We start from the raw sequence: 25,416 nt of genomic DNA on the forward strand, positions 1-25,416 counted from the left end.
CTGTAATGGGGATGGGCAAGTCCCTGATCTAGAATAGAAAAGCCAGGATCCTGGGAAGAGAAAAGGATAGCCGATGAAAGCCATTACTCACACACCACCACACGTAGGCTCTCCACGTCTGATGATAGATATTAACACACTGGGGTTTTTGGACTTTGAGTATGATCTGGGTAAGAGGTTCCAAAAAAAACGGTAATGCTTTAGGACCTCAATTTCAACAGTAACGCTGTCCCAGAAGGTTGACAGAGGAAGAAACCAAGGAGCAGCAGGAACATGACATCTGCATACTAGGCTAAGCTGCTACTAAGCTTTTCTCGCCTTAGACAGTTTGCCGCCCAATTGTCCATGCCTGGAATGTGGACCGCCAAAAGCGCCGGGACACAAAGCTCTGCCCAAAGAAGAGAGAGGGAGGATTCTTGCATGGCTGCTCGACTCCTGGTACTTCACTGATGATTGAAGAAGGCGACTGTGGTAGAATTGACTGTCTGGACTCTGAACAGACACCCTTGGAGGAGAGCAGTTCAATGAGCAGGGCAAAGAACATGGCTCTGGATCTCTAGGTTATCTTCTCATACATGTAGTGTCCCCTCCTGATAACCAGCCATGATGTCCTTATTGTGGTCAGGTTATCTTCTCCTACATGTAGTGTCCTCCTGATAACCAGCCATGATGTCCTTATTGTGGTCAGGTTATCTTCTCATACATGTAGTGTCCTCCTGATAACCTGCCATGATGTCCTTATTGTAGTCAGGTTATCTTCTCATACATGTAGTGTCCTCCTGATAACCAGCCATGATGTCCTTATTGTGGTCGGGTTATCTTCTCATACATGTAGTGTCCTCCTGATAACCAGCCATGATGTCCTTATTGTGGTCCGGTTGTCTCCTCATACATGTAATGTCCTCCTGATAACCAGCTATGATGTCCTTATTGTGGTCAGGTTATCGTCTCATACATGTAGTATCCTCTCCTGATAACCAGCCATGATGTCCTTATTGTGGTCGGGTTATCTCCTCATACATGTAATGTCCTCCTGATAACCTGCCATGATGTCCTTATTGTAGTCAGGTTATCTTCTCATACATGTAGTGTCCTCCTGATAACCAGCCATGATGTCCTTATTGTGGTCGGGTTATCTCCTCATACAAGTAGTGTCCTCCTGATAACCAGCCATGATGTCCTTATTGTGGTCGGGTTATCCTCTCATACATGTAGTGTCCTCCTGATAACCAGCCATGATGTCCTTATTGTGGTCGGGTTATCTCCTCATACATGTAGGGTCGTCCTGATAACCAGCCATGATGTCCTTATTGTGGTCAGGTTATCTTCTCATACATGTAGTGTCCTCCTCATAACCAGCCATGATGTCCTTATTGTGGTCAGGTTATCTTCTCATACATTGTAGTGTCCTCCTGATAACCAGCCATGATGTCCTTATTGTGGTCAGGTTATCTTCTCATACATGTAGTGTCCCCCTGATAACCAGCCATGATGTTCTTATTGTAGTCGGGTTATCTTCTCATACATGTAGTGTCCTCCTGATAACCAGCCATGATGTCCTTATTGTGGTCGGGTTATCTCCTCATACAAGTAGTGTCCTCCTGATAACCAGCCATGATGTCCTTATTGTGGTCGGGTTATCCTCTCATACATGTAGTGTCCTCCTGATAACCAGCCATGATGTCCTTATTGTGGTCGGGTTATCTTCTCATACATGTAGTGTCCTCCTGATAACCAGCCATGATGTCCTTATTGTGGTCGGGTTATCTCCTCATACATGTAGGGTCGTCCTGATAACCAGCCATGATGTCCTTATTGTGGTCAGGTTATCTTCTCATACATTGTAGTGTCCTCCTGATAACCTGACCACAATAAGGACATCATGGCTGGTTATCTTCTCATACATTGTAGTGTCCTCCTGATAACCAGCCATGATGTCCTTATTGTGGTCAGGTTATCTTCTCATACATGTAGTGTCCCCCTGATAACCAGCCATGATGTCCTTATTGTGGTCAGGTTATCTTCTCCTACATGTAGTGTCCCCCTGATAACCAGCCATGATGTCCTTATTGTGGTCAGGTTATCTTCTCCTACATGTAGTGTCCTCCTGATAACCAGCCATGATGTCCTTATTGTGGTCAGGTTATCTTCTCATACATGTAGTCTCCTCCTGATAACCAGCCATGATGTCCTTATTGTGGTCGGGTTATCTTCTCATACATGTAGTGTCCTCCTGATAACCAACCATGATGTCCTTATTGTGGTCGGGTTATCTTCTCATACATGTAGTGTCCTCCTGATAACCAGCCATGATGTCCTTATTGTGGTCGGGTTATCTTCTCATACATGTAGTGTCCTCCTGATAACCAGCCATGATGTCCTTATTGTGGTCGGGTTATCTTCTCATACATGTAGTGTCCTCCTGATAACCAGCCATGATGTCCTTATTGTAGTCGGGTTATCTTCTCATATATGTAGTGTCCTCCTGATAACCAGCCATGATGTCCTTATTGTGGTCGGGTTATCTTCTCATACATGTAGTGTCCTCCTGATAACCAGCCATGATGTCCTTATTGTGGTCGGGTTATCTTCTCATACATGTAGTGTCCTCCTGATAACCAGCCATGATGTCCTTATTGTGGTCGGGTTATCTTCTCATACATGTAGTGTCCTCCTGATAACCAGCCATGATGTTCTTATTGTGGTCAGGTTATCTTCTCATACATGTAGTGTCCTCCTGATAACCAGCCATGATGTCCTTATTGTGGTTGGGTTATCTTCTCATACATGTAGTATCTCTGTCTGACAACCTGAATGCAATAAGGAAATCATGCATTCATTTCTGCATTCAAAGTCTTAAACATTGGCAACTGATCAAAACAACAGATGTCACCACTGAGATGGTTAGAAGAAAGTTTTAAAACTCTGACATTTTTTTAAATTATTTATAGTTCAAAATTTTAAATTTTTTTCGAGAACTCTAATTATGGTGACGTTCATGGGAAAACCCCTTTAAGTCTGCAAAGTTGAGTTCTAGAACAATGTCCTTTGAACAGACAAGTGGAGAGGTTCAGCCATGCAGAGTGTCATGTTTGGTGAACCAAACATATTAGCACAAACACCTCAAGTCCACTGTCCTGCACGGTGGCGGAGGGTGTGTGTGTGTGTAAGATTTGGACTTGTTTTGCAGTCACAGGACCTGGACACCTTGCAATCATTGAGTTGACCATAAACTTCTCTGTATGCCAATGTATTCTTGAGTCAGATATGACACCATCGACCCCAACAAGTAAAACTTGGCCTGAACTGAGTCATACAACAGGACAATAATCCCAAGCACAGCAGCAAATCTACATCAGAATTGGTGAAAACAGGTCTCAATACAGAAACGAGGGAAAGAGTAACAAGATTCAGGATTTCACAGAAAGGAGCCAATATATGTTAATAAAGTAAATTACAAAATGTATCACTGACACAAATCCTGCCAAAATCACAAGTTGTCCGAAAGTTAAATAATGACCCATTGGGTTTCCACTGAGCGGGTCCAGCCTCTTCATCTGCTTCGTTGGGAATCGGATCTCGCTAGAACCATTTCTTTATCGGACTGGTGTGATGCAAATGGGTTTGTCAAATGTGTTTCCTAGGGGTGCAGCTAATTGGGAAACGGCTTTAAAAGTAACGTTACGCTGGTATAGAACTCCTAGTCAACTGGCGCACATGGACCCCTCCTGTGCGAAACTTTGCTGGTGGGGATGCGGTCACATAGGGTCTTTCATACATTTATGGTGGGAGTGTCCTCCGATCCTAGCCTTTAGGACGGCAGTGTTTCAATTTATGTCCACCGTAGCTGGTCTTGTTATACGCCCCTCCCCCGGTCTTGCTCTTTGTTTTTTGGACACTGGTCTTTTCCCCTCGGGAACACAGGTACGTTTTTTTACGTAGATGCCTCCGCACTTGGACTGCTGAATGGAGCATCAACCGTGTATACCAATTTCTACTGTACGGTTTTCTGTTGGTTTTTGTTATTACTGTTTTATATATTGTAAACCTTTCTTTCTCTTTTCAATAAAAATCAAATTTAAAATAAAATAATGACCCGCTGGAATATGTTGTGTGTTGTTATTCACCTAAGGTTAGATTTACCAAATCTGAAGATTTTCTAAGAACCAGATGTTCTTATCAAGTCCTGATACATAACACCCGAGAATTCGTAGGCTTTGTTTATCTCATGAATTTATATTCAGACTAGCTATACCCGCAACTTCGTCTGCGGCCCTCTCACCCCCTGCATATCCCACCTGCAGTGCCGCCTCAGCCCCCCGCCTCTGCCTTGTGGGCGCAGTTGGCCTGTCCAACAGCAGTGCACCCATGGACCCCCCACCATGCGCCCCTCCGGCCCACTTCCTCTCCTCTCACCCCCCAACTTTTTTCCCTACCTGCTCCTCCATTCCCTCGCTCCATCTGACCCCAGGCTCCCCCCCCCCCGAACCTACGACCCTGGGATCACCCTATCCCACCCTGGGCTCCCCGTGTGCCGAAGTTACCGGGGTGCAGAGGGTTAGCAGACCGTGTTGCGCAGCTGCTGCAGTCATGCACGGCGCGCGGCACAGGTACTTGGAGTTCGGCACAGTTACGTCTGCCCCTTCCGCACCCCCGGCGGACACACCAGTCCACACCGCACACCGGCCTCCAGTGAATGCCGCATGTGCGGCTCTCGGCATACAGTACGCTATGTTCTTCATGTCAGTGTGCGGCCACAGTTACATAGCTCCGCCCCCGCAGTGACCTGGTCCAATCGGAGCCCCGCGCCTGACGTGGTGACGTCAGCTCAGGTCCTGCAGCCTACACGGACTGTGAATTCGGTGCTCGCAGATGGCCAAACTGGCAACATACGGGGACTCTAAGGTGCCTATGTTCTTTTCCGGGTGCCACTCTAGGTATGTGCGAAATTTCATTTGAAATCCATTTGGGCGCTGCGGCGTGAAAGTGGAACAAACATCCAAACACAAAAACTTTCACATTTATAATATTAGTAAGGATTTCCTCCCACCCCAATGAAGGAGCCACTAGACAGGCCTTGGACAACCCATCAGCTCCTTGACCACATTATATCAGAATGTAGCCCTCAAGCTGCACACGCTCAGAGACCTGGAAGGGCCACGCAGGGAGCAGGTCAGGTCTGGTCACTTTATTGGGAATTCTGATCAATTATAAAAAGAGTAAAAAAATAAATCTACAGCCGAAAAGCAAGAAAAGTCTTTAAATCGTCCACAACACAAGACATCAGTCATCTTCATCCTCCTCATCATCTTGTTCATAATCCTTGTCTTCTTCATCGGAATCGTCGCTCTCATCTTCATCCTCATCCTCCTCTTCCTCCCCCTCCTCTTCTTCATCTTCCTCATCCTCTTCTTCTTCCTCCTCCTCTTCTTCATCGTCGTCATCATCATGGACGCCTTCTTCTTCCTTCTCCAACATCTTTAAGTAGTCACTGGCTAGGATTTTTTTCGGCAAAATGTCTGAAAGAAACAGCAGATGCCATAAACACCGGTACCTTCCTAGTATTCTTGTGTCTTAGAAAAATACATGAAGTTAGTTTGAAATGGTCAATAATTTTGGGATTCTGGACAAAAATGGAATTTACTCTATTTAACCGTTTTCTGCCTCAAAATCTGTATAAAACTTCTCTAACCTTCCTGACACTGGGCGTCTCCCTAATTTGCTGTTCACTAGGGAAAGTCTGTCCTTAGACACCATTAAAAAAGCAAGACGGCTTTACAGGAAGTGGAGGGGGAGGGTCTGTTCTATCTTCACACAGTGGATGGAGAGGGGAGGGGCTGCTATTTCCCTCGTAACCTCCACACATGTACGCAAACAGCTTTCTCTGTGCACTGAACGGAACATTCTGCACATCTTACAACGTAAAAGTCTTATATGTACTTGTATTTACTTCTGACTAGCTGCTTGTGTTATTACTGATGGGATGTTAGTTATAGACAGTACGCAGCTTTCCTGACTGTGATCATAGATTTCTCTTTTTCTGTGTCAGGAATCTTTTTAGCTGCAGCATGCCGTGTATTTGCAGTTAATTTTTTCCTGGACTATATTATGTTCACATGGGCTTGTTTCAGCTATTTGCTTGATAGTTTACATTTACTGTAACCACGAATAAGGGGGGCACAGAGGAAGATTAGGGGGTCTCAGATGTACTAAATGCCCACGATCAGATTACAGGCCTTACCGCTGGGTCCCCGCTGTGTAAAACAGCAGAGACCTGCAAATCAGAAGAAATTGGGGGTTATAGTATGTCGAAGGTCTAAACGTGGTTGCACTGGGTGGGGTGGGACTTAAGTGTTGAAATTTGTGAAAAATCTCATGTGTTAATACGCATGAGATTTTTTCCAATGTATTAAAATGCGTTTACAGACGTTATTGCAGCTCCCCTGCCTAAATTCAATAGCCATTTATGGCCCAAGAGTAGCCCTTGGCAGCATTTTATCCCTATTGGTAGCCGGAGCCCATTATCCAACCACTAGTGAAGACACTTACCGGAAAGGAACTGGAAAGTCTCGGACTCCTCTGCGGTGCTCGACAAGTCGTCGTAGGTTAGTGTGTTGGTCCCTTTGCCGGTGCCGTGTTTGTAAGAGTAAGACGCCAAATATTTCACAAACAGCTCCTGCCGGAGGAAAGGAAGGCAGACAAGTCAAACAATAAACTGTAATCTACGGTAATGTGATGGCGCTAGATTATCTGATATTCTGGATTATCACATACAGTATAACTCCAGTCCCTCTGCAGAGGCCACTGTTTGGGGTGCAGGGATTTGAGGCCCCGCGTATGACCGAATAGCCTATGGCAGTAGGCAACAGCGTGCGGGGGGTAGGCAAATGTGTAGTTTTTTTTTGTTACACTCGCTCCTGGCCTGATTTCTGGACAAACCCTTTAATGACTCTGGGGACCACCTCCGCTGGGGTCTAAGTTGACTTGTGGTTTTGAAAATCTCGGACTACCCCTATACTTACAGTACGGTGAACGGGAAGATTCTACTTTACACCGAGAGGCTGGAAATCTACAGAGAGTTTAGGCTGTGTTCACACTAAGCTTTTGACAGGCTGAAAAATCTGCTTCAGGGATTAGGAAACAGTTTTTGCTCCCTGTGTTTTTTGACGCTTTTTTTATGTGTTTTTTTTAAACATTTTTTTACTCCAGCACACAGGATGGACCTGGAAACTTCACTTTAAAAAAAATACTAGCAGTTTTTGCAAAAAACGCACATCGCCTGTTTTTCTACCTCCGCCGGTAACACAAGTGCACTGCTGCGCTATTAACAAGGAGGCCTCACTCATCCTCCTGATCCCCAATGATTGGACACTTCTCCCCTGTCCTATGGAAAGAGAATGAATGTCCTTAACAGGACAATCCCTTTAAGTGCTCTATAAGATTCGATGGATGTTAAAGGGATTCTACCATTAAAACACTTTTCTTTTTCTTCTCCTACCTTTAGATCTCTTCTCTGCGTCGCCGATCCGTAGAAATCCTGTTTTTTGCCGTTATGCAATTGAGTGCTTTCGCAGCACTGGGGGCGGTCCTCAGCACTCTGACAGCACTGGGGGCGTCCCTAATGCTGCGAGAGAACTCTCCAGCGCCGCCTCCATCTTCTTCAGGAACGTCCTCTACCGGAGCTGGCGGTCAAACTTCTAGGCTTTGGGCAGAGCTGGCTACGTATGCCCACAGGCCACAAGAAGATGGCCGCTTACTTACTGTGTAAGCGGCCATTTTTCTTGTGGCCGTGGGCATTCGCAGTCGGGTCTGCCCGAGGCCTAGAAGTTTGACCGCCTGCGCTGGAAGAAGATGCGTGAAGACGCCGTTCCTGAAGAAGATGGAGGCGGCGCTGGAGAGTTCTCTCGCAGGATTGGGCCCGCCCCCAGTGCTGTCTGAGTGCTGAGGACCGCCCCCAGTGCTGCGAGAGAATCAATTTGCATACAGACAAAAACCGGATTATATACTGAATGGCGGCGCGGAGAAGACATCTAAAAGTGATAACATGGCTCTCTACAGCGCCAGCCTTCATTTACCCCATCAGTAAGCATCACTGATCCCCCCCCCATCACGTCTCGTGACGTCACGTATTGCCCCCGTCCTGTGACGTCACGCTCAGTACCGTAGCTTTAGCAGTGATGATCAGCGCGTCCAGGTTGATACTGGACACATCGGGCGAGCTCTTCATGATCAGTCTGATCCGGGACAGAGGCAAAGACACGAGCCGGCTCTCAGGCGTCGCCATGATTCCTTGTGCGCCGAAACAATAAAGTTTACAGTATTCAAAACAACACAGGACAACGTGTGCCGGTACGGACTACTTCTCCCGTGGTCCTTCGCGGCTAGAATTACGCTTGGGCTCTGTCTCTGGCCGACCAGGGGCCCCTGTGGAGTCCTGCACTGGTACCGGGCCCCGCCTACAGGGGGATACCGGGGACAACGACGCGCGGTCGTAGCGTCAGACAGTGCCACAAGAGCGGCCGTTATAGCGAGGCATCATGGGAGTTGTAGTTCTGTGTACAGTGGGGCGGTGAACAATACAGACTTAGCGCGAAGGCAGAAAGGAGGCGTGGTTTGTGGCAACCAATCAGCCTATAGCTTTCATTTTTCAAAGTGCTTGTGGGAAATGACATCTGGTTGCTATGGGCAACTGCTCCATTATTAACCCCTTCCCACTGTTGCCATTTTTTTTCCAATTTTTTCCCCCTCCCGCTGTCCAAACCCCATAACATTTTTATTTTTCGCTTCACAAAGTCCTATGAGGCTTTACGTTTGCAGGACACTTTGTACCATCCCATTATATTACCATACATTATACCGTATATTATTCGGTACAATTCCTGGAATACCGAGTAGATAAAGGTTTTGTTACACTTTAATCCATTAAAAAAGAATACAAATCTATGGGAAAAAAAAATTCTCGGAGTCGCCATATTCTGCGCACAATCAGACATTTAGGGCTCGTTCACACGGGGGGCGGATTCTGGCACCGAGAGCAACGTGGGAGCCGCGTCACTCTCTGGTCAAAACCCCCCTGCCATGACTGTCGTGGTCGCGGCTTCCCCCTCCGGAGTCGGCTCAAATGAATGGGCCGAAGACGGAGGTTGCTGCCGCTAGGCGGAAGCGCCGCGGAATCCGCCTGAAGAAAGGGCATCTCGCTTCTTTTTTTCCGCTAGTGGCGACATGCTGCTAGTGGAAAAAAAGAACGCCAGTGGTCTCCAAAGACCACCATTGTATGGAGGCGGATTTTGCGGCTGTCAAAATCGGCCTCCTTGCCCCCATGTCCTTACTCCTTTGATGTGACGGTCAAACCATCTTATCGGTGATCGCCGTCCTCCTTCTATCATTAGAAACCCTTTTTACACGTTGGAATAGCCTTAAGAAAGTCTCTTCTTCTCTTACCTTTATTATTGTGATCCGCACCGCCGCTCCATAAAGGGATTCTACCATTAAAACCTCTTTTTTTGTGGATAAGACATTGGAATAGCCTTTAGAAAGTCTATTCGTCTCTTACCTGTAGATGTGATCTCCGCCACGCCGTTCATTAGAAATACAGTTTTTTACCATATGCAAATTAGTTCTGTGGCAGCGTTGGGGGCGGTCCCCAGCACTGAAAATGCGATGGGGGCGTCCCCACTGCTGCTCAAGAACACGATCCTGCGACGCCTCTATCTTCGGCTGGATCCTCCCCTTCTCTGTCGTCTTCCTCCTGCGTCACCTCCAACGCCTGCGCAGTTGGCTCTGCCAGTGAGACACTAGTAGAGCCGACTGCACAAGCCGGCCGGCGGCCATTTTTGCGAGGCCGCACTTGCAGTTCAATGCAGGAGCGGCCTCCCAAAAATGGCCGCCGGCCAGCATTCGCACTCGGCTCTGCTGGTGTCTCACGGTATTTCTAAGGAACGGCGTGGCGGAGATCACATCTAAAGGTAAGAGACAAATAGTCTTTCTAAAGGCTATTCCGACGTCTTATCCACAAAAAAAAAAAAAAGAAGAGGTTTTAATGGTAGAATCCCTTTAAAAATATCTTCTTCTTTCTTCTTTATATAAATGAGTTTTCTTGCATCCCCAGTGCTGCTTGAAAACTCTCCAGCGATGGCCTGTCTTCTTCACCGCCTCCGTCTTCTTCTTGCGCGATCCTCTTCTCTGGGTCCAAAAACGCCTATTGTGCATATCCGTCGGCCATAATCCTGTAGGCCGAATGGGAGAGGCCACAGGAAAATGGCCAACGGACATGTGCAGTCTGCCATTTTCCTGTGGCCTCTCCCATTCGGCCCATAGCAATATGGCCGACGGACATGCGCAGTCTGCGCTTTTGGACCCAGAGAAGAGGATCGCGCATGAAGAAGGCGGAGGCAGTGAAGAAGACAGGCCATCACTGGAGAGTTTTCAAGCAGCCCCCAGTGGATAAATTTTGTGCAACAGAGAAGAGTACGAAACACTGCCAATACAGCAGACACAGGGTTAACAACAGTCCAGTAGTCCACAGCATAAGAAACAGCAAGAGGGGATCCAGATCTTTGTTGGCCAGAATGGCTGGTTGTGGCTGGACGTCAGGAGAGTTTACTTTGCCGAAAACAGATTGACCATGTCTGATATCTTCATCCAGCTGTTGGCCGATAAGACCAGGGCTTGGCATGACGCCCACGTTTGGTGTCTGACTCCCTGGTCCCACTATTATTTGGGCAGCCACATGGTGACCCCCTGAGATCTATCTATTATCCCTAACCAGAGTCTGGAGGGAGATGCCCAGGAGGTGGCGGGGGTCTTGGCGACCCTAGAGGAGTAGGAGGGGTAGCCCAATGAACAATCCCCTGTGTGCCATGAACCACCGAAAGAAGAGGAGGCGATGTCGGCAAATAGTAGATGAGTGACAGCACCCGGAGTTATCTTAGTGGAGTCCATTGTTATGCAGATATTTTAGAATCTTTCACAAAATTAAATGAGCAAAATGTTTTAATAAAATATATTACAGGAATGTTACACATAGAACCAAAACTAGAAGATGCAATACAAGTAACAGCAGCTACTCCTTACAGGACCTCACTGCTTTGGGCAACCTCTGCTTCTTATAAGAATCCTTTATTAATAAGATGAATGATAAGAAGGTTAATCTCTGCCAAGATACCCCTCGATCATCTGGAATCTATGGAGAAACCTGGAGGGAAGTATTCAGTTTTACTGCAGTGCCACCGCTGGGCAAAGAGAGTATTACACACATGGATGGTGGTCTGTGTAATGTAGGACAGGCCGGGTCCTCCAGAGCCGGAGACACTCTTTGTAACTGCTCTACACTCACACTAAGGGTGCATGCAGACTACGTAACGCCGGGCGTGTATGAGATCCGTACACGCCGGCATTACGGCAGACTGCCGAACACTTCCCATTCACTTCAATGGGAGCGCTCGTAACAGCGGCGTTTACGAGCGCTCCCATTGAAGTGAATGGGAAGTGTTCGGCAGCCCTGCTGTAACGCCGGCGTGTACGGCTCTCATACACGCCCGGCATTACGTAGTGTGCATGCACCCTAATAGAGGAGGAATCTAAACAGAAGACCCCACCAAATACCCCAGAACTACCGAATACCCCAGAAGTACCTAATACTAGAAATACCGAATACCCCAGAACTACGGTACCTAATACACTGTCTACCAATAAGTATTTGGACACCCATGCAAATGAAGAACTCTGCGGTCGTGATGTACGTCACGCCATTAAATTAAACCGCACCCAACCGATGGCTGACATACACCAGGAGTGTCACCAGGCATTTGAGTATTGTGTCGCTCAATCCCATCTGTAAGGAACATCTGCTTCTATACTATGGAATAGGAATAAATGGTGTTTTCCATTCTATCACAGGTGTCCAAATACTTATTGGTAAACAGTGTACTAGAACCCCCAAATTCCCCAGAACTATCTAATAAGGTGCAAGAAATTAAAGGGGCTGTCCCATCTCAAGGATTCTATCTATACTGGTAGCTTATGTAAATTGAAGACTTTTCCTAAATATATTGCTTTAGAAATTCTGCTTTGTTTGCCTGCTTTGTGACCTTATTCCTCCCACTGTTTACACAGCGTTGCTATAACCATGGACCTATAGGACAAGTGATGTCACTTACTCACAGTGCAGGACAACCCTTCAGCTAACTGTAGTTTGCTGATAAAGCCAAGTCTGTTATTTCCCTATGTAAAGACACAGATAGCACTGAGTCCATTCTGTACAAGCATCGGCATATTATCAGCTCTGTGTTCTGTTCAGCAGGAGGGAGGAGAAATACAGAAGGCGAGAAGCAGACAGTGCAGGCAGCCTGGCTGATACACTGAGACTATGACGTGGGCTTATGGGCCCCCCAGTGTCCAGAGCCTGGCAGTGATTGCTACCTCTGCACCCCCTATAGTCCAGTCTGAACCCTCTGCCCACAGGTCTGCTGAATTATTATATTTAAGCCAAGCCCTAGATTATTGCAAGTGTCCCTTTATATTGCTTTAGACCATGTTCACATTGTGCTGATTCACAAGGTTTCCTCCCTTGCGTTACTGATCTACAGCGCCATCTAGCGTTCACTTTCCGCAGTGACTGTTCTCCTCTGCCCTCACTAGTCCTAGCAACTGATGACGCGGATTGTGACAAATTATGATTGGTTACCAGTCAAAACAATTGCTTGGAAGCGCGCTGCTCTACTCCAATCGCAGTGCTGCGGATCATACCAACTTCACAGGAACCAAAGGGGGAACTGTGGCGTATACTTTGCTCTCATTCATAAATATATAAATGATTAGTTTCCGGATAATAAAGAGATGATTATTAAGCAGGTGGGCGTGGTCAGTGTGCGTTGTCATCTTCTTTGTTCCGAGCCAGAGTTGCGTTTAGTTTTACACTCCCCCATGTTGATTTGGAGGCGTGTCCGACTGGCTCCTCCTCCTCAGGAAGCCGGAAGTGGTGACCAGTGTTGGGAGAGAGGAGCTGAAAGACAGGTGGGTGATTGGAGGCTGCAGCCTGCGCTGCCCCCTGCTGTTCATATGGTCTCCCTGCATGTTGGTATTGGGGTGTCCTCAGGGGCTCCCCTGTCTCTCACCAGTGTCCATCTATAATGGGGCTCAGTGCAGCTGTCATTGTCAGGTCTATGCAGCACCTATAGACTGACACGTATGGAGAGGCTGCTGAGTGTTGTGTGAGCGAGTGAGGGGCCCCTGATATTTATATTATGTGGCCCCTAAACCTGACTCCAGCTATCATTATAAAACCATATAGTCACCGCTAATGGGGCTCGTATATGGTGTATTGTATATAGGGGCCCATGTGTGACATCACTGTGTGTATTATCCTGTACTGTGACATCACTGTGTGTATTATCCCTGTACTGTGACATCACTGTGTGTATTATCCTGTACTGTGACATCACTGTGTGTATTATCCTGTACTGTGACATCACTGTGTGTATTATCTCTGTACTGTGACATCACTGTGTGTATTATCCCTGTACTGTGACATCACTGTGTGTATTATCCTGTACTGTGACATCACTGTGTGTATTATCTCTGTACTGTGACATCACTATGTGTATTATCCTGTACTGTGACATCACTGTGTGTATTATCCTGTACTGTGACATCACTGTGTGTATTATCCTGTACTGTGACATCACTGTGTGTATTATCCCTGTACTGTGACATCACTGTGTGTATTATCTCTGTACTGTGACATCACTGTGTGTATTATCTCTGTACTGTGACATCACTATGTGTATTATCTCTGTACTGTGACATCACTGTGTGTATTATCCCTGTACTGTGACATCACTGTGTGTATTATCCTGTACTGTGACATCACTATGTGTATTATCTCTGTACTGTGACATCACTGTGTGTATTATCCCTGTACTGTGACATCACTGTGTGTATTATCTCTGTACTGTGACATCACTGTGTGTATTATCTCTGTACTGTGACATCACTGTGTGTATTATCCCTGTACTGTGACATCACTGTGTGTATTATCTCTGTACTGTGACATCACTGTGTGTATTATCCCTGTACTGTGACATCACTGTGTGTATTATCCCTGTACTGTGACATCACTGTGTGTATTATCTCTGTACTGTGACATCACTGTGTGTATTATCCCTGTACTGTGACATCACTGTGTGTATTATCTCTGTACTGTGACATCACTGTGTGTATTATCCCTGTACTGTGACATCACTGTGTGTATTATCCTGTACTGTGACATCACTGTGTGTATTATCTCTGTACTGTGACATTACTGCGTGTATTATCTCTGTACTGTGACATCACTGTGTATATTATCCTGTACTGTGACATCACTGTGTGTATTATCTCTGTACTGTATAAAAAACAAAAAAAACTTTGCAAGTCTTCAGTAGGTGATACCTTTTTTAATGGCTAACTCATAATGATGACAGAATATGACGTTTCGAAGCTTTCCTCTGAGCTTCTTCTTCAGATATAACTAAAAGACACTTTCTAGAGGCTGCATATTTATGTACAACAGGACACAGGGCTAGAATTACAGGAGGGAGGGGGGAAGAGGCTTATTACTATATACTTATAACAACAAACAATCAATTGCCAGATCCCTCAGTTCTTATCTTAATGGATGTCTTAATGATGTGTATAAAAAGACATAAACCCACGTGAGATGTTCATCCCATTGTCCAACGTCTGGAATAGGGTCATGGCCTTGTACTCATAAATCAGTCGCTGTTTCCTTGATTTAAAGTTCCCTTTTAAGATCAAGATTTTCATGTCATTGGTGATATTATGATCTTCCTGGCAAAAATGACTTGGCACGGGAAGATCAGTTCTCTGTTGTTTGATTGTATGGCGATGTGAATTAATTCTCATTCGGAGTTTCTGACCAGTCTCTCCAACATACAGATTTTCAGTGGAACATTTGGTGCAAATGATCAAATACACCACATTAGGTGTGTTACAGGTGAACGTACCTGGGATTTGATATTCCCTGTTAGAGTTTGGTATCTCTATCTTGTCAGTGGTCAGTATGTGCGGGCAGGTTTTGCACCTCTTCTGTCCACATGGAAATGTTCCTTTGTTAGTTGGAGGTGACAGTGAGCTGCTAATAATCATATTCCTGAGGTTTGGTGGCTGTCTGTAGCATAGGAGAGGGGGGTCAGAAAATATGGATTTTAGACGATTGTCTTTTTGCAGTAGTGGATGTAATTTGCGTGTGATTCCTCTCAGCATCTCCAGGTGGGGGTTGTATGTGACAACCAGGGGTACCCGAGTGTTCTCCTGTTTGGTATTGTATTTTAATAACTCCGATCTTGGTATCCTGGTGGCTCTGGTGATTTGGTTATCAACTGTTCTTGGATGGTAACCCTGCCTCAAGAATGTGTTTTTGAGGCCCCCAAGGTGTTCGTCCCTATCTGCAGGGTTTGAACATATGCGATGGTATCTGATGGCCTGGCTGTATACAATGGAGTTCTTTATGTGTTTAGGATGAAAACTATCCCATCTTAGGTACGTAGGGCGGTCAATTGGTTTCCGATACAGTGATGTCTCAATTTTGTTGTCCTGTATCTTGATGACTGCATCCAGGAAGTTTATTTCGGAGAAGGAGTGATTGAGCGTCAGGTTGATGGTGGGATGGAACTGGTTGAACTGTTCATGGAAGGTTTTCAGCTGTTCCTCAGACCCGGTCCAAATGATTAGGATATCATCAATGAAGCGATAGTAGGCCCGAGGCCTAATGGTGCAGGTGGATAGGAAGTCACTCTCAAGCTTGGCCATGAAGAGATTAGCGTACTGTGGCGCCATTTTGCTCCCCATTGCGGTGCCGGTCTGTTGTAAATAGATGCAGTCACCAAAGGAGAAGTAATTGTGAGTGAGGATGAATTTTGTCAGTTTCACCACCGATTCAGCGTTCATACCTCGCTTTTCCATGAAAAACTGGCAGGCATTTATACCGTCCTGGTGTGGGATGTTGGAGTACAGGGATTCTACATCCATGGTGGCTAGGATGGTTCCATCTGGAAGGGGACCTATAGTGGATAGTTTATTTAATAGGTCTGTAGTATCCTGTAGGTAGCTGGCTGTATCCTTCACTAGGGGTTTCAGAGTGCCCTCCACCCATCCAGAGATTTGTTCAGTGAGAGTCCCAACACATGAGATGATCGGTCTCCCTGGGTTCCCAGGTTTGTGCAGTTTTGGAAGCATATAAAAAGTCCCTGTCCTAGGGCTTGCCGGTATGAGGCTGCTTAGGCTTATTGCTCCATCAGATAGGCCGGAGATAACCTTTTTTAGTTTTTTGGAGTACTCCACTGTGGGGTCTGAATCCAACTTGGAGTAGTAGTGTGTGTCATTCAGCTGTCTGTGTGCCTCCTGTATGTAGTCTGATGTGTTCATCATGACTATAGCGCCACCCTTGTCCGCTGGTTTAATGATGATGTCGTTATTATTTCTAAGAGATTTTATAGCCCTTCTTTCCTGGGCAGTGATGTTAGATGGCAGTGCTTTATTTGTATCCAGTATAGTGGATTTGACCATGTGTCTGAAACAGTCTATGTAATTATCCAAATCAAAATTTCGTCCAGTTGGAGGTGTCCAATCAGATGTCTCCTTTTTTGCTAAGATTGGAATCTCTGAAGGGGTAGGTTGAGTCTCCTCTGTGTCATCTGTGTCATGAAAATATTCCCTCAGGCGCAGTCTCCTGAAAAAATCCTCCATGTCGCTGCACAGTTCAATTTTATCCATGGTTTTAGAAGGACAAAATGAGAGTCCCCTGGAGAGTACCCCAAATTCTGCTTTGGTGGGTTCATAGGTGGAGAGATTGATAACACAGTTCTGTGTTTCCAAATCCACATGTGAGTGGTCCCGGTTGTTGTTAGATATATATTTTGCTTTGTGTGTATTCTTGTAGAATCCTGCAGCAAGTCTCAGTCTGTGGAGTTTCTTTCGCTTATTGAGGATCAGAGATTTCTGCAGTTTCTCATAGTATTGTAGTAATGTTATCCTGGAGCTCTCCTCGATATTGTTCCATTTTGTTTTAATCTCCATTTGGATTTTACTCTTGATGCTGTAGAAGTGATGTATGAGGTGATTCCGCAGTCTCTCTGAAGTTCTATAACACAAGTTTTGTGCAACCAGTTCCATCCCACCATCAACCTGACGCTCAATCACTCCTTCTCCGAAATAAACTTCCTGGATGCAGTCATCAAGATACAGGACAACAAAATTGAGACATCACTGTATCGGAAACCAATTGACCGCCCTACGTACCTAAGATGGGATAGTTTTCATCCTAAACACATAAAGAACTCCATTGTATACAGCCAGGCCATCAGATACCATCGCATATGTTCAAACCCTGCAGATAGGGACGAACACCTTGGGGGCCTCAAAAACACATTCTTGAGGCAGGGTTACCATCCAAGAACAGTTGATAACCAAATCACCAGAGCCACCAGGATACCAAGATCGGAGTTATTAAAATACAATACCAAACAGGAGAACACTCGGGTACCCCTGGTTGTCACATACAACCCCCACCTGGAGATGCTGAGAGGAATCACACGCAAATTACATCCACTACTGCAAAAAGACAATCGTCTAAAATCCATATTTTCTGACCCCCCTCTCCTGTGCTACAGACAGCCACCAAACCTCAGGAATATGATTATTAGCAGCTCACTGTCACCTCCAACTAACAAAGGAACATTCCCATGTGGACAGAAGAGGTGCAAAACCTGCCCGCACATACTGACCACTGACAAGATAGAGATACCAAACTCTAGGGGAATATCAAATCCCAGGTACGTTCACCTGTAACACACCTAATGTGGTGTATTTGATCATTTGCACCAAATGTTCCACTGAAAATCTGTATGTTGGAGAGACTGGTCAGAAACTCCGAATGAGAATTAATTCACATCGCCATACAATCAAACAACAGAGAACTGATCTTCCCGTGCCAAGTCATTTTTGCCAGGAAGATCATAATATCACCAATGACATGAAAATCTTGATCTTAAAAGGGAACTTTAAATCAAGGAAACAGCGACTGATTTATGAGTACAAGGCCATGACCCTATTCCAGACGTTGGACAATGGGATGAACATCTCACGTGGGTTTATGTCTTTTTATACACATCATTAAGACATCCATTAAGATAAGAACTGAGGGATCTGGCAATTGATTGTTTGTTGTTATAAGTATATAGTAATAAGCCTCTTCCCCCCTCCCTCCTGTAATTCTAGCCCTGTGTCCTGTTGTACATAAATATGCAGCCTCTAGAAAGTGTCTTTTAGTTATATCTGAAGAAGAAGCTCAGAGGAAAGCTTCGAAACGTCATATTCTGTCATCATTATGAGTTAGCCATTAAAAAAGGTATCACCTACTGAAGACTTGCAAAGTTTTTTTTGTTTTTTATATTTTATAACCACTGGCTAACACGGTACCAAAACAAACATTCTCTGTACTGTGACATTACTGCGTGTATTATCTCTGTACTGTGACATCACTGTGTATATTATCTCTGTACTGTGACATCACTGTGTGTATTATCCTGTACTGTGACATCACTGTGTGTCTTTTATCCCTGTACTGTGACATCACTGTGTATATTATCCTGTACTGTGACATCACTGTGTGTATTATCCTGTACTGTGACATCACTGTGTGTATTATCTCTGTACTGTGACATCACTGTGTATATTATCCTGTACTGTGACATCACTGTGTGTATTATCCTGTACTGTGACATCACTGTGTGTATTATCTCTGTACTGTGACATCACTGTGTGTATTATCTCTGTACTGTGACATCACTGTGTGTATTATCCCTGTACTGTGACATCACTGTGTGTATTATCTCTGTACTGTGACATCACTGTGTGTATTATCTCTGTACTGTGACATCACTGTGTGTATTATCTCTGTACTGTGACATCACTGTGTGTATTATCCTGTACTGTGACATCACTGTGTGTATTATCCTGTACTGTGACATCACTGTGTGTATTATCTCTGTACTGTGACATCACTGTGTATATTATCTCTGTACTGTGACATCACTGTGTGTATTATCTCTGTACTGTGACATCACTGTGTATATTATCCTGTACTGTGACATCACTGTGTGTATTATCCTGTACTGTGACATCACTGTGTGTATTATCTCTGTACTGTGACATTACTGCGTGTATTATCTCTGTACTGTGACATCACTGTGTATATTATCCTGTACTGTGACATCACTGTGTGTATTATCCTGTACTGTGACATCACTGTGTGTATTATCTCTGTACTGTGACATTACTGCGTGTATTATCTCTGTACTGTGACATCACTGTGTATATTATCTCTGTACTGTGACATCACTGTGTGTATTATCCCTGTACTGTGACATCACTGTGTGTATTATCTCTGTACTGTGACATCACTGTGTATATTATCCTTGCACTGTGTTGCTGGTGCCCCATGTTACCCCGCTGCTGTTGCATTAGTGTCCTGTGTAGCTGCTGTTCAGACCTACTATTTTAGGGTTAGATATTCCTTTCCATCCTTAGAACAGGTCATTACTATTAGTCTGGTGGGATTCTCACTCCTCAGCTGCTGCCAGCACAGTGAGCAGAGAGGGGAGGGGATGACTCCAACCATTGTGTAGCGGTGCGGCCGCTTTACTGCAACTCTGCTACCAGTCATGTAAATGGAGCTGAGTTGCAGTAACCGCACCTGGCCACTACACAGTGGATAGCGCTTGTATTCCTTTGTAAAAAAAAATAAATAAATAGAAAAAGTAATTCAGAGCTCACCTGTATCCAAAGAAGATTCCTTCCAGTTATAGCTTTTCTTCGGGGTGCACGGCACATTCAGGACAAGGAATGTCTCCAACACAATTTGCAAAAACACCTGAAAAAAATGGCTACTCTTCTGAAGGTGTATGTATAAAATGTAACTTTTAATTAAATCATTAAGAAAATAAACCAAAGAAACATACAACCCCCCCCCCTCCTACAAATCACCAACGATTTTCAAGGCAGGTCATCACAGTATGATCATGGACACCCCTTTCCGTGATACCAACCATGTGTTTCAGTCGCCATGATGTTTTGTCTTTTGTGTTTGCAGAATCATCACCTGTCAGGATGAGTGTCCCAGACTACATGCAATGTGCCGAGGACCACCAGACCCTCCTGGTGGTGGTCCAATATATTGGGGTCCTGAAAAGTGAGAATTTCTTCAACATCTACAAACGCATCTCTTCAGTATCGCAAGTGAACGTCAACAACTCCCAGCGCGCCTTGTACATCCGTTACCGCCATCAGTATCCGGTGGAGAACAACGACTGGGGAGATTTCCAGACTCACCGGAAGGTGGTGGGACTCATCTGTGTGGCAGAGTGCGGCTTTCCTACCGAGCTGTCCCCACTATTCCGGAAATTTGATCAGAACAAGGAGGTCTATAGCTCCACCTTGTACGATTCCCGGCTCTTTGTGTTTGGGCTTAAGGAAATGCCGCCAGATCATTCCCATACTGGCGTCGTCTTCTTTCCCAGCTATGAAGACTGTGAGTCAGTGGAGAAATGGGTGGAGGATTTCTTCCAGTCCTTGTTCTTTGTATTGGAGAGCAAAAGGTTGGACAGAACCAGCGAGAAGTCCGGGGAGAAGATCCCACTACTATATGTGCCCTTTGAGAAGAAAGATTTTGTGGGGCTGGATCCAGATAGCAGGTCTGTGCAAAGGACGAAATCTCACAGCTTTATTAATACCCACTATTCCTCCTGTGCAATCCAACATTCACTATAATGTGCAGACTCAGCTACTTCACCCTTCAGATATACTCGTCCAGAAGAATGGATCAAATCAACCAAAGTTGTTAATTTATAAATACATTACATTACATTACTTATCCTGTATTATACTCCAGAGCTGCGCTCACTATTCTGCTGGTACAGTCACTGTGTACATACATTACTTATCCTGTATTGTACTCCAGAGCTGCACTCACTATTCTGCTGGTACAGTCACTGTGTACATACATTACATTACTTATCCTGTATTATACTCCAGAGCTGCGCTCACTATTCTGCTGGTGCAGTCACTGTGTACATACATTACATTACTTATCCTGTATTATACTCCAGAGCTGCGCTCACTATTCTGCTGGTACAGTCACTGTGTACATACCTTACATTACTTATCCTGTATTATACTCCAGAGCTGCGCTCACTATTCTGCTGGTACAGTCTTTGTGTACATACATTACATTACTTATCCTGTATTATACTCCAGAGCTGCGCTCACTATTCTGCTGGTACAGTCACTGTGTACATACATTACATTACTTATCCTGTATTATACTCCAGAGCTGCGCTCACTATTCTGCTGGTACAGTCACTGTGTACATACATTACATTACTTATCCTGTATTATACTCCAGAGCTGCGCTCACTATTCTGCTGGTGCAGTCACTGTGTACATACATTACATTACTTATCCTGTATTATACTCCAGAGCTGCGCTCACTATTCTGCTGGTGCAGTCACTGTGTACATACATTACATTACTTATCCTGTATTATACTCCAGAGCTGCGCTCACTATTCTGCTGGTGCAGTCACTGTGTACATACATTACATTACTTATCCTGTATTATACTCCAGAGCTGCGCTCACTATTCTGCTGGTGCAGTCACTGTGTACATACATTACATTACTTATCCTGTATTATACTCCAGAGCTGCGCTCACTATTCTGCTGGTACAGTCACTGTGTACATACATTACATTACTTATCCTGTATTATACTCCAGAGCTGCGCTCACTATTCTGCTGGTACAGTCACTGTGTACATACATTACATTACTTATCCTGTATTATACTCCAGAGCTGCGCTCACTATTCTGCTGGTGCAGTCACTGTGTACATACATTACATTACTTATCCTGTAGTATACTCCAGAGCTGCGCTCACTATTCTGCTGGTACAGTCACTGTGTACATACCTTACATTACTTATCCTGTATTATACTCCAGAGCTGCGCTCACTATTCTGCTGGTACAGTCTTTGTGTACATACATTACATTACTTATCCTGTATTATACTCCAGAGCTGCGCTCACTATTCTGCTGGTACAGTCACTGTGTACATACATTACATTACTTATCCTGTATTATACTCCAGAGCTGCGCTCACTATTCTGCTGGTACAGTCACTGTGTACATACACTACATTACTTATCCTGTATTATACTCCAGAGCTGCGCTCACTATTCTGCTGGTACAGTCACTGTGTACATACATTACATTACTTATCCTGTATTATACTCCAGAGCTGCGCTCACTATTCTGCTGGTGCAGTCACTGTGTACATACATTACATTACTTATCCTGTATTATACTCCAGAGCTGCACTCACTATTCTGCTGGTACAGTCACTGTGTACATACATTACACTACTTATCCTGTATTATACCTTAGAGCTGCGCTCACTATTCTGCTGGTGTAGTCACTGTGTACATACATTACATTACTTATCCTGTATTATACTCCAGAGCTGCGCTCACTATTCTGCTGGTGCAGTCACTGTGTACATACATTACATTACTTATCCTGTATTATACTCCAGAGCTGCGCTCACTATTCTGCTGGTGCAGTCACTGTGTACATACATTACTTATCCTGTATCATACTCCAGAGCTGCGCTCACTATTCTGCTGGTACAGTCACTGTGTACATACATTACATTACTTATCCTGTATCATACTCCAGAGCTGCGCTCACTATTCTGCTGGTACAGTCACTGTGTACATACATTACATTACTTATCCTGTATTATACTCCAGAGCTGCGCTCACTATTCTGCTGGTACAGTCACTGTGTACATACATTACATTACTTATCCTGTATTATACTACAGAGCTGCGCTCACTATTCTGCTGGTGCAGTCACTGTGTACAGACATTACACTACTTATCCTGTATTATACTCCAGAGCTGCGCTCACTATTCTGCTGGTACAGTCACTGTGTACATACATTACATTACTTATCCTGTATTATACTCCAGAGCTGCGCTCACTATTCTGCTGGTGCAGTCACTGTATACAGACATTACACTACTTATCCTGTATTATACTCCAGAGCTGCGCTCACTATTCTGCTGGTGCAGTCACTGTGTACATACATTACATTACTTATCCTGTATTATACTCCAGAGCTGCGCTCACTATTCTGCTGGTGCAGTCACTGTGTACATACATTACATTACTTATCCTGTATTATACTCCAGAGCTGCGCTCACTATTCTGCTGGTGCAGTCACTGTGTACATACATTACATTACTTATCCTGTATTATACTCCAGAGCTGCGCTCACTATTCTGCTGGTGCAGTCACTGTGTACATACATTACATTACTTATCCTGTATTATACTCCAGAGCTGCGCTCACTATTCTGCTGGTACAGTCACTGTGTACATACATTACATTACTTATCCTGTATTATACTCCAGAGCTGCGCTCACTATTCTGCTGGTACAGTCACTGTGTACATACATTACATTACATTACTTATCCTGTATTATACTCCAGAGCTGCGCTCACTATTCTGCTGGTGCAGTCACTGTGTACATACATTACATTACTTATCCTGTATTATACTCCAGAGCTGCGCTCACTATTCTGCTGGTGCAGTCACTGTGTACATACATTACATTACTTATCCTGTATTATACTCCAGAGCTTCGCTCACTATTCTGCTGGTGCAGTCACTGTGTACATACATTACATTACTTATCCTGTATTATACTCCAGAGCTGCGCTCACTATTCTGCTGGTACAGTCACTGTGTACATACATTACATTACTTATCCTGTATTATACTCCAGAGCTGCGCTCACTATTCTGCTGGTACAGTCACTGTGTACATACATTACATTACATTACTTATCCTGTATTATACTCCAGAGCTGCGCTCACTATTCTGCTGGTGCAGTCACTGTGTACATACATTACATTACTTATCCTGTATTATACTCCAGAGCTGCGCTCACTATTCTGCTGGTGCAGTCACTGTGTACATACATTACATTACTTATCCTGTATTATACTCCAGAGCTGCGCTTACTATTCTGCTGGTACAGTCACTGTGTACATACACTACATTACTTATCCTGTATTATACTCCAGAGCTGCACTCACTATTCTGCTGGTGCAGTCACTGTGTACATACATTACATTACTTATCCTGTATTATACTCCAGAGCTGCGCTCACTATTCTGCTGGTGCAGTCACTGTGTACATACATTACATTACTTATCCTGTAGTATACTCCAGAGCTGCGCTCACTATTCTGCTGGTACAGTCACTGTGTACATACCTTACATTACTTATCCTGTATTATACTCCAGAGCTGCGCTCACTATTCTGCTGGTACAGTCTTTGTGTACATACATTACATTACTTATCCTGTATTATACTCCAGAGCTGCGCTCACTATTCTGCTGGTACAGTCACTGTGTACATACATTACATTACTTATCCTGTATTATACTCCAGAGCTGCGCTCACTATTCTGCTGGTGCAGTCACTGTGTACATACATTACATTACTTATCCTGTATTATACTCCAGAGCTGCGCTCACTATTCTGCTGGTACAGTCACTGTGTACATACATTACATTACTTATCCTGTATTATACTCCAGAGCTGCGCTCACTATTCTGCTGGTGCAGTCACTGTGTACATACATTACTTATCCTGTATCATACTCCAGAGCTGCGCTCACTATTCTGCTGGTACAGTCACTGTGTACATACATTACATTACTTATCCTGTATCATACTCCAGAGCTGCGCTCACTATTCTGCTGGTACAGTCACTGTGTACATACATTACATTACTTATCCTGTATTATACTCCAGAGCTGCGCTCACTATTCTGCTGGTACAGTCACTGTGTACATACATTACATTACTTATCCTGTATTATACTCCAGAGCTGCGCTCACTATTCTGCTGGTGCAGTCACTGTGTACATACATTACATTACTTATCCTGTATTATACTCCAGAGCTGCGCTCACTATTCTGCTGGTGCAGTCACTGTGTACATACATTACATTACTTATCCTGTATTATACTCCAGAGCTGCGCTCACTATTCTGCTGGTGCAGTCACTGTGTACATACATTACATTACTTATCCTGTATTATACTCCAGAGCTGCGCTCACTATTCTGCTGGTACAGTCACTGTGTACATACATTACATTACTTATCCTGTATTATACTCCAGAGCTGCGCTCACTATTCTGCTGGTACAGTCACTGTGTACATACATTACATTACATTACTTATCCTGTATTATACTCCAGAGCTGCGCTCACTATTCTGCTGGTGCAGT

General features: G+C 44.6%; 2 protein-coding genes across 2 annotated transcripts in view; one reads left to right on the top strand and one right to left on the bottom strand.

Annotated features, from left to right (window-relative positions):
* Positions 1–5,177: 5,177 nt before the first annotated feature.
* Positions 5,178–8,372, bottom strand: CHRAC1 (chromatin accessibility complex subunit 1). Its single transcript, XM_075272064.1, has 3 exons — positions 8,162–8,372; positions 6,550–6,676; positions 5,178–5,519 (listed from the first exon to the last, which is right to left on the bottom strand). Exons 1-3 carry the CDS (start codon positions 8,282–8,284, stop codon positions 5,284–5,286), a joined length of 486 nt encoding a protein of 161 aa, XP_075128165.1. The 5' UTR covers positions 8,285–8,372; the 3' UTR covers positions 5,178–5,283.
* Positions 8,373–12,965: 4,593 nt separating this feature from the next.
* The window catches only part of TRAPPC9 (trafficking protein particle complex subunit 9), a 71,910-nt gene continuing 59,459 nt past the window's right edge, over positions 12,966–25,416 (top strand). Inside the window, exons 1-2 of the mRNA XM_075271944.1 lie at positions 12,966–13,014; positions 20,150–20,750. Coding sequence (XP_075128045.1) covers positions 20,167–20,750 — 584 coding nt within the window. The 5' untranslated portion in view covers positions 12,966–13,014; positions 20,150–20,166. The remainder of the gene's footprint in view (positions 13,015–20,149; positions 20,751–25,416) is intronic.

The sequence above is a fragment of the Leptodactylus fuscus genome, chromosome 4 (assembly GCF_031893055.1).
Source record: "Leptodactylus fuscus isolate aLepFus1 chromosome 4, aLepFus1.hap2, whole genome shotgun sequence".
Lineage (NCBI taxonomy): Eukaryota > Metazoa > Chordata > Amphibia > Anura > Leptodactylidae > Leptodactylus > Leptodactylus fuscus.

Bases quoted from the DNA above. Each gene is read 5' to 3' on its own strand.
- CHRAC1 (XM_075272064.1), bottom strand. From the start codon at position 8,284: ATGGCGACGCCTGAGAGCCGGCTCGTGTCTTTGCCTCTGTCCCGGATC. The intron at 6,677-8,161 runs GTACTGAGCGTG...TTCCTCCGGCAG, and splicing joins TCATCACTGCTAAAGCTACG to GAGCTGTTTGTGAAATATTT. The intron at 5,520-6,549 runs GTAAGTGTCTTC...TGTTTCTTTCAG, and splicing joins GACTTTCCAGTTCCTTTCCG to ACATTTTGCCGAAAAAAATC.